Source organism: Thalassophryne amazonica, chromosome 23 (assembly GCF_902500255.1).
Source record: "Thalassophryne amazonica chromosome 23, fThaAma1.1, whole genome shotgun sequence".
Classification (NCBI taxonomy): Eukaryota; Metazoa; Chordata; class Actinopteri; order Batrachoidiformes; family Batrachoididae; genus Thalassophryne; species Thalassophryne amazonica.
Genome location: NC_047125.1, coordinates 29,404,579 through 29,418,863, shown reverse-complemented (window position 1 = coordinate 29,418,863; position 14,285 = coordinate 29,404,579). Strand labels below are relative to the sequence as shown.

General features: G+C 40.8%; 1 protein-coding gene across 1 annotated transcript in view; it reads left to right on the top strand.

Moving 5' to 3' along the window:
- Positions 1 to 14,285, top strand: part of LOC117505440 (exocyst complex component 6B-like) — a 91,031-nt gene that overhangs the window by 51,551 nt on the left and 25,195 nt on the right. Inside the window, exons 14-15 of the mRNA XM_034165083.1 lie at positions 1,845 to 1,986; positions 9,294 to 9,367. Of these exons, the coding sequence (XP_034020974.1) occupies positions 1,845 to 1,986; positions 9,294 to 9,367 (216 nt within the window). The remainder of the gene's footprint in view (positions 1 to 1,844; positions 1,987 to 9,293; positions 9,368 to 14,285) is intronic.

The following is a 14,285-nucleotide window of genomic DNA, read 5'->3' as shown; positions in this document are numbered from 1 at the left end:
TCTTTGTCGTCTGTGTCTTCATCTGTCTGCACATTGCCTCCATGCTTTGCTTCACATCGTTCCCTCCACCTTGTCTGCTTTCTGTCCTGGTCTCATCTGTCTATTTATTCAATCATTAGGAGTGGAGTCGCTTTTAATGAGCTCTTTGATGAACATTTGATTGGTTGGAAGGAGGGATGAATGGAGGGGTGCTGACTTGGAAAACTTTTGCAGTGACGCATAGAAGGAGTCGAGTTGGAGCAAGATCTAGAGCTAAAACAGGTTTCAGTTCGTGTCATCGATTCATTGCAAACATAGAACTATACCCCAACCATAAAGTCTGCACAGTTCCCACCTCAGATCCTGCTGTTTTCTGACTATAAATGGGGAACTAATTTTGGGTTCTGAGCCAATTCATGTTCCAAATGAGGATTGTGAGCATTTTGAACCTGTTCTTCATCAGATCTTACTTTCACTCTTCCTCTTTGTGTGTTTTTTCCAAACAACTTGACATTGTGTATTTTAGAATTTCACACTGTACAAGGAACAGTTGTGCTGGAGTTAAAGCCACTAGTTGATTGACAAAATAATAAAAAACTTGTTTTTCCCCCTAGTAATCTAGCAAAGGTCACCTGACCGGCATGTTTTCCAAATGTACCTGCTGCCGCCACTGCTTCTGGTTGTGTTCTGGCTCTTGATTGGCTGAGCTCTCCTGACTTAATTAGCAGTGGGTGGAGCAGGGAGAGTTGAAAATCATACCGGGAAGTAACCCAATTTACTGCTGGTTCCCAGGCTTAACTTCAGGATGGACATCCAGCTACAAATCTGCCGTTCACGGCGAGATCCTTCTGCTGCTGTGGGTTTGTTATATGAGATATAAGGTTAATTTATTTAAAATTTTTTCACCACTTTGTTATGGGGGAAGTAGGTGAGCTGCTCCACAGAAAACAACCTTTAACTAAATTTAAGTCCATTTTTGCTCGACTGTAATCCTGTTTATTGAGTGCATTAATTGAGATTTATGGACAACTAAGCAACACTTCTTCCAAACAGCAAAGCCAAGTTTGATCATTTCTCCCGGGAATACTGAGAACTGATTACTTCACAGGAATATGAAGGTTTCGTACAACATGATTTATTCTTTGTTTGTCTTTTGTGCGAGGCAGTTCTTAAGCACCTCTTTTGGAAACCAGATTGTTCTCATCAGAATGGAGACACGTGAAGGTTAAGAAAGTAGTCTGCATCACATTTTCTGTGGCAGTTTTTTTTTTTTCCTCCCCCCAGTGCTTTTAATTATTAGATGGATGTGAGAGCTTCAGTATTTAGATTTTTTTTTAGCAATAAAGGAAAAAAGTCCAACTGAATATTTCAATTTTAGTTTTTTGCATGTGCAATAATTAAGAAACACGTCAGAGTCTGGATCCCTCAGAGTCGGAGATGCCTGAAGTCCTATAACCTGCAGTGATGCTGTCCACAGGACAGCCTAATTAGATGTCCAGGTTACCTCACATGTGTTTTTTCTACATAAAGGAGGTAGCAGTGACTATGGGCAAGTCCAACCACCAATTGTGCTGTTTCTTCTCCACTAGGATCCCATTTTTATGGCTCGCTCAGAAATATAAAAGGCTGGATAAACATCATGAGCTTTGCTAGTGTGTAAATCAAACATGCTGCACATGGTTATTGGTATTGAACCCGCCCACTTGTTCTGTAGAGTTTATATTGAGAAATCACTTATGTTGTAAATTTAATTGGGGGGGATCTCCACGTTTACACATTAATCTGTTAAAAACTTAGCTTGTGTTCAAGATGTCCTGTGAGCAGTTCCCGGGTTTCTCTGAGGAACATTGTCTTTGTCTGTCCAGGGTAAGGTGGCGCAGACGGCCTGCATGTCGGCCTGCAAGCACATCTCCACGTTACTGATGCAGCTGCTGCTCGACCCGGAGGTCAGACAGATCTCCATGGGAGCGCTGCATCAACTCAACACCGACGTCAAGGAGTGCGAGAGTGAGTGTGGGCTGTTATTATCATCTTGTCCTTAATGTGGTTAGATTTTCCATCCATTGAAACCTTTCGTCTGCCTTCACCCACAATCCGACACTAATGAAACATCCAGTCACGTTTTAAAACGTTTTTAAACTCCTCACCCATTTTGCTTCTTTCTTCACATTTTCTACTTTTACTCATCATTAATGTGTTCACACTTGGTTTTTAAAACGTCCACAACCACCCGTTTGTTTCTGGCCTGAAGTTGTCTTCGTACAGACTCACATGCTTTGCCTGTTTTTTTCTGTTGTTTTACATCAGTAAAATAAGATTGTTTCCCTTCTGTGTTGGCACACAAAAAAAAGACAAATTCATGGCGATAAGGAACTTGCCAAAATCTCCCAGTATCTCCCTGTCGTATAATTTTCCAATAATTAAGAGCTGAAATTAATGAGAAAAAGTGAAATGGTTTGTGAGGAGTACTTTGAAAAATTCAGAGTACAGTTTGTCTTTGGAACTACGGGGGGCGCTACATAGTAACAGGCAGATGGTTTTTGGGGAGCATCTTCTATTTTCTGGCCTCCTTTTCCTTCTTGTCATATCTCTGTCCTTTTTATGTCACACTTTGTCTCTTTTTCATCTCATATTCCCTTTCTTCCCTCTTCGTTCTTTCCTCCCTTCGTTGCTTCTTTTCCAAATGAGAAAAGATACAGAGAGAGAGAGAGGTTTTTGCAGGATGAGGGTTGGTGGAGTCGGCGCGGACATCGCACCCTGACGTGATGTGCACAGAAGGGTTAGGAGGTTACTTATTCAGGCCAGTCAGAGGGCTCGGATGAGAGGGAAAGTGGGAGAAGAGATGGAGGAATAGAAATGAAGCTGCAGAGGTGAAAAGAAAATTAGGGATATGAAAAAAATTAAGTGACGTGAAAAAGAACGAGGGAGTTGAAAGTTAAAGCAAACATGGCGGAAGAAGAAAGCCAGTGTAAATGGATTAAAGTATAAAAATAGAGGGATTTAAAGAAGAATAAAACTGTAGGAGGCAACAAGGAGACGCACAAGAGCAAAATTTTTGTTGTGAGAAATGAACTGGTGGGGTAGTAACGAATAGCAAGTCACGCAAATGAGTAAAACAGCATTTATTTTTTTTTATTTTTTTTTTAGAGTAACAAGCATTTTACATATTCCTTATTAAAACTGTATTGATATTATTGTTATACATCATCAAATGGTAACATAAGTCATCTCAAATCTGGACCTTATCCAGCCCATGAGCAAGCACACCGGCATACATGATGGGGAGAAAACTCCATTAGGCTTTTTTTTTCTTCTTTTTTCTTTTTTTTAAGTTATAGGAAGAAATTTCAAGCAGACCAGTTTTAGTGGGGCGGCCATCTGCTTTGGCAGCATGAACAAAACAAATACACAACACACATTGTCAGAAGATGCAGTGACAGAAGTGTTGCAACTATCCAAAATCACTCTGACACAACTCTCTCTCTCTCTCTCTCTCTCTCTCTCTCTCTCTCTCTCTCTCTCTCTCTCTCTCTCTCTCTCTCTCTCTCTATATATATATATATATATATATATATATATATATATATATATATATATATATATCTCGAGGGGGTAGTCTACTGTTTACTTGCCTCCATTTGCTGTTCCTCATCATGCACTCTGGCTCCACAACAGTTTGTCCCGCTGACCCCAGATAACAGTTAAAAGGGAAATACGCGAGCACCAGCTGAAAGCAGACGGAGTATTTGATGTTTTCTACAATGTGCAAATGTTTTCTACAATAACAGTCAGTGTGCACGTGCATCGCAGTGAGGGCGCACGTAGGTGCTGCCCTCAGATTTTAGGAAGCTTTATGAAACAACCACGAGAAGATAACCCAGATCCAAGTCTGAAAAAAGAAACTTGTACTTTGGGTAATTTCATTCATGACTCTGTACTTTTCCCACTTCTGGTTGAGTCATATTTTACTTTTCTGGTAATAATTGTATTTTTATTTAAATACAGATTTTCAGTGCACTGCCTACCACTAGAAATGAAAGACTGAAGTATTTCAGGAAATGGAAAGAAGGATTATTTGATGGTATGAAGCACAGAATGAAAAACAGATGAATAGAGATCAACAAAGATAAAACAAACCATCCCACAAGAGAAAAGTACAAAAACAGAGGTGGAGAGGTCAAAAAGCTGAAGTTATAAAAATGTAAGAATCGTACAAGGTGTAAAATAAAGTGTTGGAAGGTCTTAAAGAATTGTTTTTTTTTTAAAGATTAACTTAAAAAGAGAATGGATGGATAAGAGGGTGAGAGTCCAGAGGGCAGAGAAAATGGGATTAAATCAGAGGTGTCCAATAAAAAAAAATGAAAAGCTTGAATACACAAGAATAGTGGTCAGAAAAAATACATGAGAGGAGGGATTAAACGGAAATTAATATTATGTGTGAAAGGAGGAGGAAATGAGGGAGAGAGCAGAAGGAGGATTAGAGATTAAATAAAAGGAGGAATTTTAGGATTGTGGCAGATAAAAGGAAATGAAGGATGAAATGAACAAAATCATACACGCAACGACGGCAGGAAGAAGGAGAAGCCGAGGAGGACAATAAAAAGTGAAACCTCGAGAAAAGATCGGGACGATGAAAATGACAATGCGAGAATGTTGAGGAAAGGAAAGAAAACAACAGCTGAGAGAGAAAACGAAGTGACGGGTGTCGAGAAAAGGAAAAATTAAAAAGGTTAAAGCGTCAAATAGAAAAGACTAAAAGGAATACGGTAGGTGGAAAACCGCCACACGTCGGCTTCTTGACATTGACCTGCACAAAGTGTAAAAAATTTTTAAAGTTTAAGTTTTAATTAGCTTTTTTTATTCTAGAAAAGCTGCATCCGTTATCTTGATGGTTTGTGTGTTCTGCTGCAGGGGAACAAATGTGCACTGAGTAAAGTGTCTGGTAAACCACAGCGGTTATAAGATGAATAATTTCAGATGTGGCGCATCGCTCGCCTTAATCCACATGTTTCACTTTCATTTTTCTGCCGGATCCCAGAATATGAGCAAATTCATGCATGTGAGTCACAGCTGCTGTATTTTAACAAAAAACAAAACTTGGCTCCAATGAAACAGTGACTAAGGTTGGATATGATGGGAGGGATTTGTTGGTTACTAAAACCACATTTGATTAGACTAAATTAACATGTGTACCCCAACTGCAGGATCTGCTAACCCTTGAAAACTTATGAAGGGGGGAAAACACACTATTTGGCACCATTTAGTATGAGAGACGACTTCTAAATGATGCTTTATCAATGCAAAAGAACTTCCCAACATCTCTTTTGTCACCTGTGTGAAAATATTAAGGAGAAGTTCACGTGGTTACAGCTTCAGTTATACGACCCCTGGCAATAATTATGGAATCACTGGCCTCGGAGGATGTTCATTCAGTTGTTTAATTTTGTAGAAAAAAAGCAGATCACAGATATGACACAAAACTAAAGTCATTTCAAATGGCAACTTTCTGGCTTTAAGAAACATAAGAAATCAGGAAAAAAAAATAGTGGCAGTCAGTAATGGTTACTTTTTTAGACCAAGCAGAGGAAAAAAATATGGACTCACTCAATTCTGAGGAATAAATTATGGAATCACCCTGTAAATTTTCATCCCCAAAACCAACACCTGCATCAAATCAGATCTGCTCATTAATCTGCATCTAAAAAGGAGTGATCACACCTTGGAGAGCTGTTGCACCAAGTGGACTGACATGAATCATGGCTCCAACACGAGAGATGTCAGTTGAAACAAAGGAGAGGATTATCAAACTCTTAAAAGAGGGTAAATCATCACGCAATATTGCAAAAGATGTTGGTTGTTCACAGTCAGCTGTGTCTAAACTCTCGGCCAAATACAAACAACATGGGAAGGTTGTTAAAGGCAAACATAATAGTAGGCCAAGAAAGACATCAAAGCGTCAAGACAGAAAACTTAAAGCAATATGTCTCAAAAATCGAAAATGCACAACAAAACAAATGAGGAACGAATGGGAGGAAACTGGAGTCAACGTCTGTGACCAAACTGTAAGAAACCGCCTGAAGGAAATGGGATTTACATACAGAAAAGCTAAACGAAAGCCATCATTAACACCTAAACAGAAATAAACAAGGTTACAATGGGCTAAGGAAAAGCAATCGTGGACTGTGGATGACTGGATGAAAGTCATATTCAGTGATGAATCTCGAATCTGCATTGGGCAAGGTGATGATGCTGGAACTTTTGTTTGGTGCCGTTCCAATGAGATTTATAAAGATGACTGCCTGAAGAGAACATGTAAATTTCCACAGTCATTGATGATATGGGGCTGCATGTCAGGTAAAGGCACTGGGGAGATGGCTGTCATTACATCATCAATAAATGCACAAGTTTACGTTGATATTTTGGACACTTCTTCTCCCATCAATTGAAAGGATGTTTGGGGATGATGAAATCATTTTTCAAGATGATAATGCATCTTGCCATAGAGCAAAAACTGTGAAAACATTCCTTGCAAAAAGACACAGGGTCAATGCCATGACCTGCGAATAGTCTGGATCTTAATCCAATTGAAAATCTTTGGTGGAAGTTGAAGAAAATGGTCCATGACAAGGCTCCAACCTGCAAAGCTGATCTGGCAACAGCAATCAGAGAAAGTTGGAGCCAGATTGATGAAGAGTACTGTTTGTCACTCATTAAGTCCATGCCTCAGAGAATGCAAGCTGTTATAACAGCCAGAGGTGGTGCAACAAAATACTAGTGATGTGTTGGAGCGTTCTTTTGTTTTTCATGATTCCATAATTTTTTCCTCAGAATTGAGTGATTCCATATTTTTTTTCCCTCTGCTTGGTCTAAAAAAGTAACCGTTACTGACTGCCACAATTTTTTTTCCTGATTTCTTATAGTGTTTCTTAAAGCCAGAAAGTTGCCATTTGAAATGACTTTAGTTTTGTGTCATGTCTGTGATCTGCTTTTTTTCTACAAAATTAAACAACTGAATGAACATCCTCCGAGGCCGGTGATTCCATAATTTTTGCCAGGGGTTGTAATATTCTAATCTTTAGATGACAAAGAGTAGACATACAAACCTGCCTGGTTTAAAATACATTGATGGGGGCATATTGAGTTATTTCAATTTCAAAAGCTAAATTTTCTCATTTTGGTGTTCAAGAAAATGACCCTTCTGGAGGCCCTGAGGGGGTACTTTTGTTTTAGGGAACCTAGAAATGTAGGTTTTTTTCAGTTTACCTGAAGGTCGTCCACCCAAGTGTACTGTCTCGGGTGTACCTCGCCTCACGCCCTATAACTGCTGGTATAGGCTCCAGCCCATCGCGACTTGGATCTTGGATAAGCAGTTGAAGGTGTGTGTGTCTTTGATCCAAAAACTAAATAAACAAACAAGCAAATGAGAAGTTCATATATCACCCTAATAGAAATCCGCCTCAACTTAAAAAACAAAACAAAAAAAATTGGCAGTTATGGTGTCTGGAATCAACTACTGCAAATCTGATCACTCGCTTGACTTGGGCTAGAGACACGGTGGTGGATAAATTTGTAACTTCAGTTCGACGAGGCACTCTGAGATTACTTATTTACCCACCGAATGTGTTTGACATCTTTAATGACTTTTGTGATGTAATGATAGTTATTTTTAGTCCTTTGTGACATTTGGTCACTTCTCCCTGAAATGGGAACTAATGTATCAAAGTCATCTATGTAACATACAACCCTTCCACCATATTTAATCCATTTTGGCTCCTGACTGACTTCAACAGTTAACCATCTGGATAAAATTAACCTTGAATTTAAACCGATTTTTCAAAATAAAATCACTTTGTATTTGGTTCATTCTGGATCAGACCTCTTTGTTGTGCACAGGGACATGCCAAGCAGAAAACATCTGTGGCATAAGTCCATTTTAAATTTAAAAGCTGTATTTTATGTTTACTTCGTATATTTTGTATCAACGTTTCTAAATCATGAGAGGGTCATGAAGAAGGCGGGAACTTTTTTTTTTTTTTATGGCACAGTACACCAGTGAGGGTTACAAGTATCAAAGTGCAAATTTGTGTGGATGTCATGGGTCACTAAAGATGGCAGGCGTGTAATTCGTGCTGTGGTGTGTATGGTCTGTGTGTGTGAATGTGTGTCCTAAGGTGAAAGAGATTAGCTACCGGCTTACCCCCCCACTCTTTGCAACACTCCTCTTTTCTCTCATTCCCTCCCTTAGAATACTACTCCGCTCTTTTACTGGGGCCAACTAACGCCAGGACTCCAGCTCGCACTCCGTACGACCCCGACACACACATCCAGGCGTCGCCCCGGGTTCAAAATACACCCATCCTTGACTCTTCCCCAACACGTAAAGCTCTGATCAAGAAGAAAAAAAAAAACAAGAAAACATGCTGACAATGTCACGTTCTTAAGACAACATGCAAAATAGCTCCATTTGTACACATTTAAGACCAGCTCATACAAAACGCTTACTTTAGGGGACATCTCCCTGAGATTCCCTGGAGAGTCGTCTTAACTTTACCAATATAAAGACACAGCTAAAGCCTTGCATTTACCTCAAACTGTGGCGTGCCAGAGTCCATACTGTCTTGATTGATTGATCTCTGCAGATGCCACCTCACTGAGTCTGTCTGCTTGAGGTTTCTTCCTGTTAAAAGTGATTTTTTTTTTTGTTTGTTTGTTTGTTTGCTTTATTTTTCATTGGTACTCTGGCCAGTGTGCTTACTCGTGACAAGGGACATCTGGATGTTTATTCTTTGTGGACAGTATTTGAGATCTGACACCTGTTGTCTGCTGTAGAAGTAAATTTGTTGAATAATTTTCCAGAAATTCATTTTGAAGAAAAAAAAGCTGTAGTGTAAAGTTTGTCCCCAAAAGTAACTTAATAGATTTATGATCCCACAAGGTACATAACTCTATAAACACTTAAACCATCCAAAATGTAAGCGAAATATCAAACCCTCGAACACAATTGTGATACTGAATATCACACACACACACACACACACACACACACACACACACACACACACACACACACACACACACACACACACACACACTCTGAGGGAGCGACATGACTCTAACACCCTGCTCCTCCCTCCTCCTGCTCCTCTCCCTCCTCCCCAGGCTGTCATTTGTCTGCCAATCTATCCCGATGCATAGCGAATGTGACCAGGTCCTTTATTATTCTGTTTTTTTCACCCCTCTGTTTTTTTCTCTCCTCCTCCTGTCTTCCCTCTCTCTGGGGGTGGATGGGGGGGCGGGTTTGTATTTTCCCACAGGTTTTGCCAGAGCCGGCCCGGTCGCAGGCTTCCAGGGTGACACGTTGCTTCTGGCCTTCAGTGACTTGAGACAAGTAGGTCTTTGTCTCCCTCATGGTCCTCTCTTTTTTTCTTTCTCTCTCTGTTTTCTGTTTTTTTTTTTCTCTTCGACTATCTTTTTTTCCACCTCCTCCTCCCCTCCATCCCTTTCAACCTTTCTCCCATCCTCCTCCTCCCCCTCCCCTTCCCAATTCCTCCTCCTCATCTGCCTCCTTCATTTGGTTTTCTGATTTTTTTTTTTTTTTTTAAAACAAGCCTACTTTTTTGTCCCTCCTCCATCATGTTTCTTAATCCTTGAATTCTTTCTCCCATTGATCTTTTTCCATCTTCTGTTCTCACTTCACGTCTTCTAAAACTTTCTCACTCTCTTGATTTCTTTCTTCCTTTGTCTCCATCCTCCCGACTACCTCAGCTGCCAATCAACACATCGCCCCTAAATTAATGTGTGCATTGACCTGTAGTAATCCCGCATTAATCTTCAAGTGCAACTCCGCGACACCAACAGAACTATTAATCACTTTTAAGCGGTGATCAGTGAATTTCCGTTTTTACAGGTGAGGATCCGTGCAGTCACACTGCCATTTTTTAATCCATTTATAAATTTTTTTGTGTAAATTTTCTAAAGAGGAGTACGTCTCCATTCAGTTCCAAGTGAAGTTTAGAACGCAATGCGAGGTGATGATTTTTCCTTCAAACGGCTGAGTGAAAACAGAAGTGAATCCAACTCTGTATGTATGTGTATGTGTGTTAGCAGTTCTACTGTTCAACACTTATTTCAGCATGTCTGCAGGATCACTGTGTAGGAAATCATTATTCTCTTGATGTAAGTAGAGATTCTCCCCCAAAATGGTGCAGGTTTTCTTCACGACTGATCACCTCAGCAGGTGATCCCACAGACCATCAGGACATTAAGTTGAGGGGAGGAGCTCATCAATAAAACCGCCTGCTGAGATGATCGGTTGCCATCAAGTCTGGTCGCAGCCGTGCAGAGATGTGACTGAGGTGCACAGACAACTCAAACCTTGATTTCAGACGCACTGACGCGATCTTGCAAGACGTGATCACAATTAAACTGTATTGAGTAGAATTTGCAATCCACCCTCTTTGCTTCACGGGAATCCCAGATCATTAGCAGTTGCAGAAGAAGCAGTGACGTCCAGCAGCAATGGCTGTTCCAAAGCCAGGGAGCACGAGTAACAGTAAATCACCCTGTCCGTTACGAGCTGTGTAAGAGCGGAACTCCTGCTAAGCTGGTTGGTGGATTTCCATGAAGTTTCACACGACGGCTGCACACCACGTGAAGGTGTACATGATAATAATTTGGTGCAACATCTTCAGTGGGATATAATAGTACTTCAGTGTTTAACGAAAGGCGGCTTCATAGATTTCAGCGAAGCATCCTGCAGTGGTGGCAGACGATGTGCATGAAGGGAAATATTTCTGTTCTGACATCTTCAAGGGGAGATATTTGGAGTTTTTAAATATATATCCATTGTTCTTGTCAATTCTGTGTATTGAGGTTGAGCAGTTTGTGTATTCAGGTATTTCATCACAAAGGAGTTACTCCCACGAGATCTGTCTTGTTGTTTGTCCATTGATCTATATCTCTGTTTCTATCTTAAACTAGCAAGCAGCTAGAACGGTGGAGCCGGAGGTGTCGTTTTTGGGAGCTTGCTAATAGATCTTCTCCTTTTTGGGCCCATCTCCCTGACAGCCATCAGGCCTTTGTCAGATTGGCTCTCTTATTTGAAATTAATTTCCATGGGTCTGTTCAGATCAGGCCCAAAATTCTGGATCCCAAACCTGATTCTGAGATCGCTGAGTGAGCTCAGTGACCCGGCTGTTTGCTGGAGTGTCTTGACTCGAGTTCTGGGAAAAACGGAATGGAACCAGAGAGAGGAGGGACAGAACTGGCAGTCGATGGTGTAGGGCGGCGTGTGCGCGGGTTTGTGCGGCGGTGCCGAGTTTTCAAAGCGTAACTTAGGGTGTACGTGCGTGCACGAAAGTGTGAGCGTCTGCGAAGTTGTTTGCCGTTTTCAAATGTAGTCTCTTTTTTGGGGGGGGGAAGTTGTGTGTTTGCGCGCATCATTGTTGAACGTGTGAAACTGGTCGTCGTGTTTGTGCGTCTGTCATCGTTGTGAATGTGTGAAACAGGGCGGAGAGCGAGTGAAGGTTTGTGTGTCGGCCTGCGCCTGTATGTTTGTGTGACAGCGGATGACGGATGGGCCGGCAGGACGGAGCAGGGGACGATGAATGAGGTGACAGACAGAGACGGATAGCCCTTTATCCCTCCGTCACAATCCCTCTTTCTCTCTCCCTCTCTTCTCTTTCTCCGCCTGTCGGGATGATGCAGTGCCTCTTGTTTTCTCACTTGGAGGAGGAGAAGGAAGGGGGGAAGATGTGGAGAAAAGGGAAAAATTGCATTCATCCAGCATCGATGTTTACTCTGACCCCCCCACCCACACACAGACAGACACACACACACACTCGCTCTTTTCTCCTCCTTCCGTTGCTGTGCCGCCTGCTTCATCCTCTTCTTCCTCCATCTCCATCACTTCTTTTCCTCGCATTCCCCATCCTTCCTTCTCTCTCTTTCCTTACCCCCCTTTCCCCCCCCTTCCCTTTCTCACCTTTTTGCACAAAATTTTTTGTTCAGTCAATAAAACGTCATTTATGTGGCAACTTTAATACACATCAAAGCATTTCAAAGAGATTTGCAAGTGATCAGTAATCATAAAATAATGGAATGCAATTGATCCGTTTCACAATACTGCACCACCTCTCGGTTTGTAGATATAGGCTAAAATATGCAGAGCATCATGGGAAATTGTCTATCAAAAACCTGCAAATTGTTCGAGTGTATTGCTGCGTGTTTGCTGTGTGCAGGAACAACTCAAAGCTGCGACTCCAGCACGTTATTTTGGCAGTTTTCTTATTTTTATGTTAAATTCCGTCACTCTGCCATCTTTGCTGATGTTGACGTCAACAACAGAAGTGGCGCCTTGTGGATGACTGATTGTGGAGCCAGTGATTTTGATTAGTAAAAGTTAACACACATTGAAACAATATTTGCGATATGAATCGTGTATATTAGTGCAAAATTTAAAAGTAATTAGACTTTCAGCGTTAATACGTTAATTTTAAAATATTGATTAATGAAGAGTGACTATAATTTTGTTGAAAAGTTCTAATTCTCTAAAGGTTTTTTGAGTCATGCTTTAATACGGCTTCACCAAAGGCTCACTCCTTTTTGATGTATTCACCTCTTTTCTCTCTGTTTTTCTTATCTATTGTTTTGTTTTGTTTTTTGTCCCCACATTATTCTTATATCTGAAGGCCGTGTGTTCCTCCCTCTCCCGATCACTGCATGGATGCATCCGCCCGCTCACATTTTATTGAGATCTGCTTTCTTTCATGTTTGTGTGAAGCTTCGGTTCTTTTTTTCTCTTCATGCTTCTTTCATAAATGTTCATATGTCAGGATTGATGCCTTTTGGTGTGTGTGTGTGTGTGTGTGTGTACAGACTTGTTTGTCATTGTGTGTGTGGTGACCCGGTGGTGAATGGCCGATAAATCACGCTGACGGGGCTGTTTGTTGTGTGGTTGGGTCCTGGTGTTCTGGAAGGTTCCGAGGTCCTGGGACAGTGCCGAAACAGGGGTTCCCCCGGGACAAACAAATGCACACTTTATTATGGGGGTCATTCCATATGAAATCAACCTATTTAAAAAAAAAATACAAATCTCCACAGTTCATGGTCTTAGTTTTGCTTTATAGATATTTTGTAGATTATATTTGTATGTTATAGCCCCAGTACGACAAATCCAAAATATTACGTTCATACTCTATATGGTTTTCCTTGCAGGTGGGTCTGGGGAAGGGGGCGGGGCACTTTTTGGTGCAGATACCTATTTTCTTGGCAACTTTGACGGGCCATATCTCTAAAAGTAGAACACATAACACCTTTGTTTTTAGTTTAGTTTAATTTTTTCCTATTGTCAATTTTAAACCTAATAGACATTTCACTGCTTTTTTAAAATATATATTTATGGAGTTTTCACTCACAAAAATCAATTTTTTTTCTCAAATGTCCTGCCTGATGTACCCAGCCTCTGTTAAAATTAAGGGAATGTGGTCTTTAAAGTATATTGTGATGCTATAATTTTAATGCAGAAATAAGCGTCCTAAAAGATTTATAATATGGAGAGAATTTGCTTCAAAGTGGGGCAGACCCTCAAAAAGAGTTCATTTGGATGGATTTATTAATTTGGGGAGGTGATGGTCTAGATGTTAAAGCGGTGAGCTTGAGAGGATCCTCTGTTGAAAACCCCATCAGACAGAAGCGTCTGTTTCAGATGGAAAAACCACTTTAGAAAAGCAGTATATTTACCATGAAAATTCATATTTCATCAGATCCTGATGTCACCTGTTGGCCACAAAAATCGCTTTCAAACCAGCGTTTTTTCCTTTTGAAATTTACGATTTATCGTACCCTACTGTCAATGCCAAGTGCTTGCACTGCACTCTGCATCCTGCGTGTACACAGTGTACACATTCTTGACAATATTGATGGAGTAAATGTCTGAAAACAATCCTAAAGCCCTCACATTGACAGACGGCAAGTTTCCACGGGAATGTCAGAGCTGGAAACTGTGAAAAGCAGCTTTCTTGTTTCGTGATTTATGGAGATAGAATAGTTGAAGCCAGTTCCAGTCATGGCAGGAGTATTGATGATGGCAAGAATATGCACCTCCGGTACCCAGCGCTCATCACTTCATTCTGGACCATTTCAGATGGAACGCATGAAAGAAATCTGCATGTCCTCATTAGTCTATTAATGAAATCTGAGGTGATCTTGTCAAAGGAACGAATGCTGGTTTGTAAATGATTTTTGGCCCACAGGTAGATGACATCAGGAGCTGCTGAAGTCCAAATGTTCTTCCCAATTAACCCTTT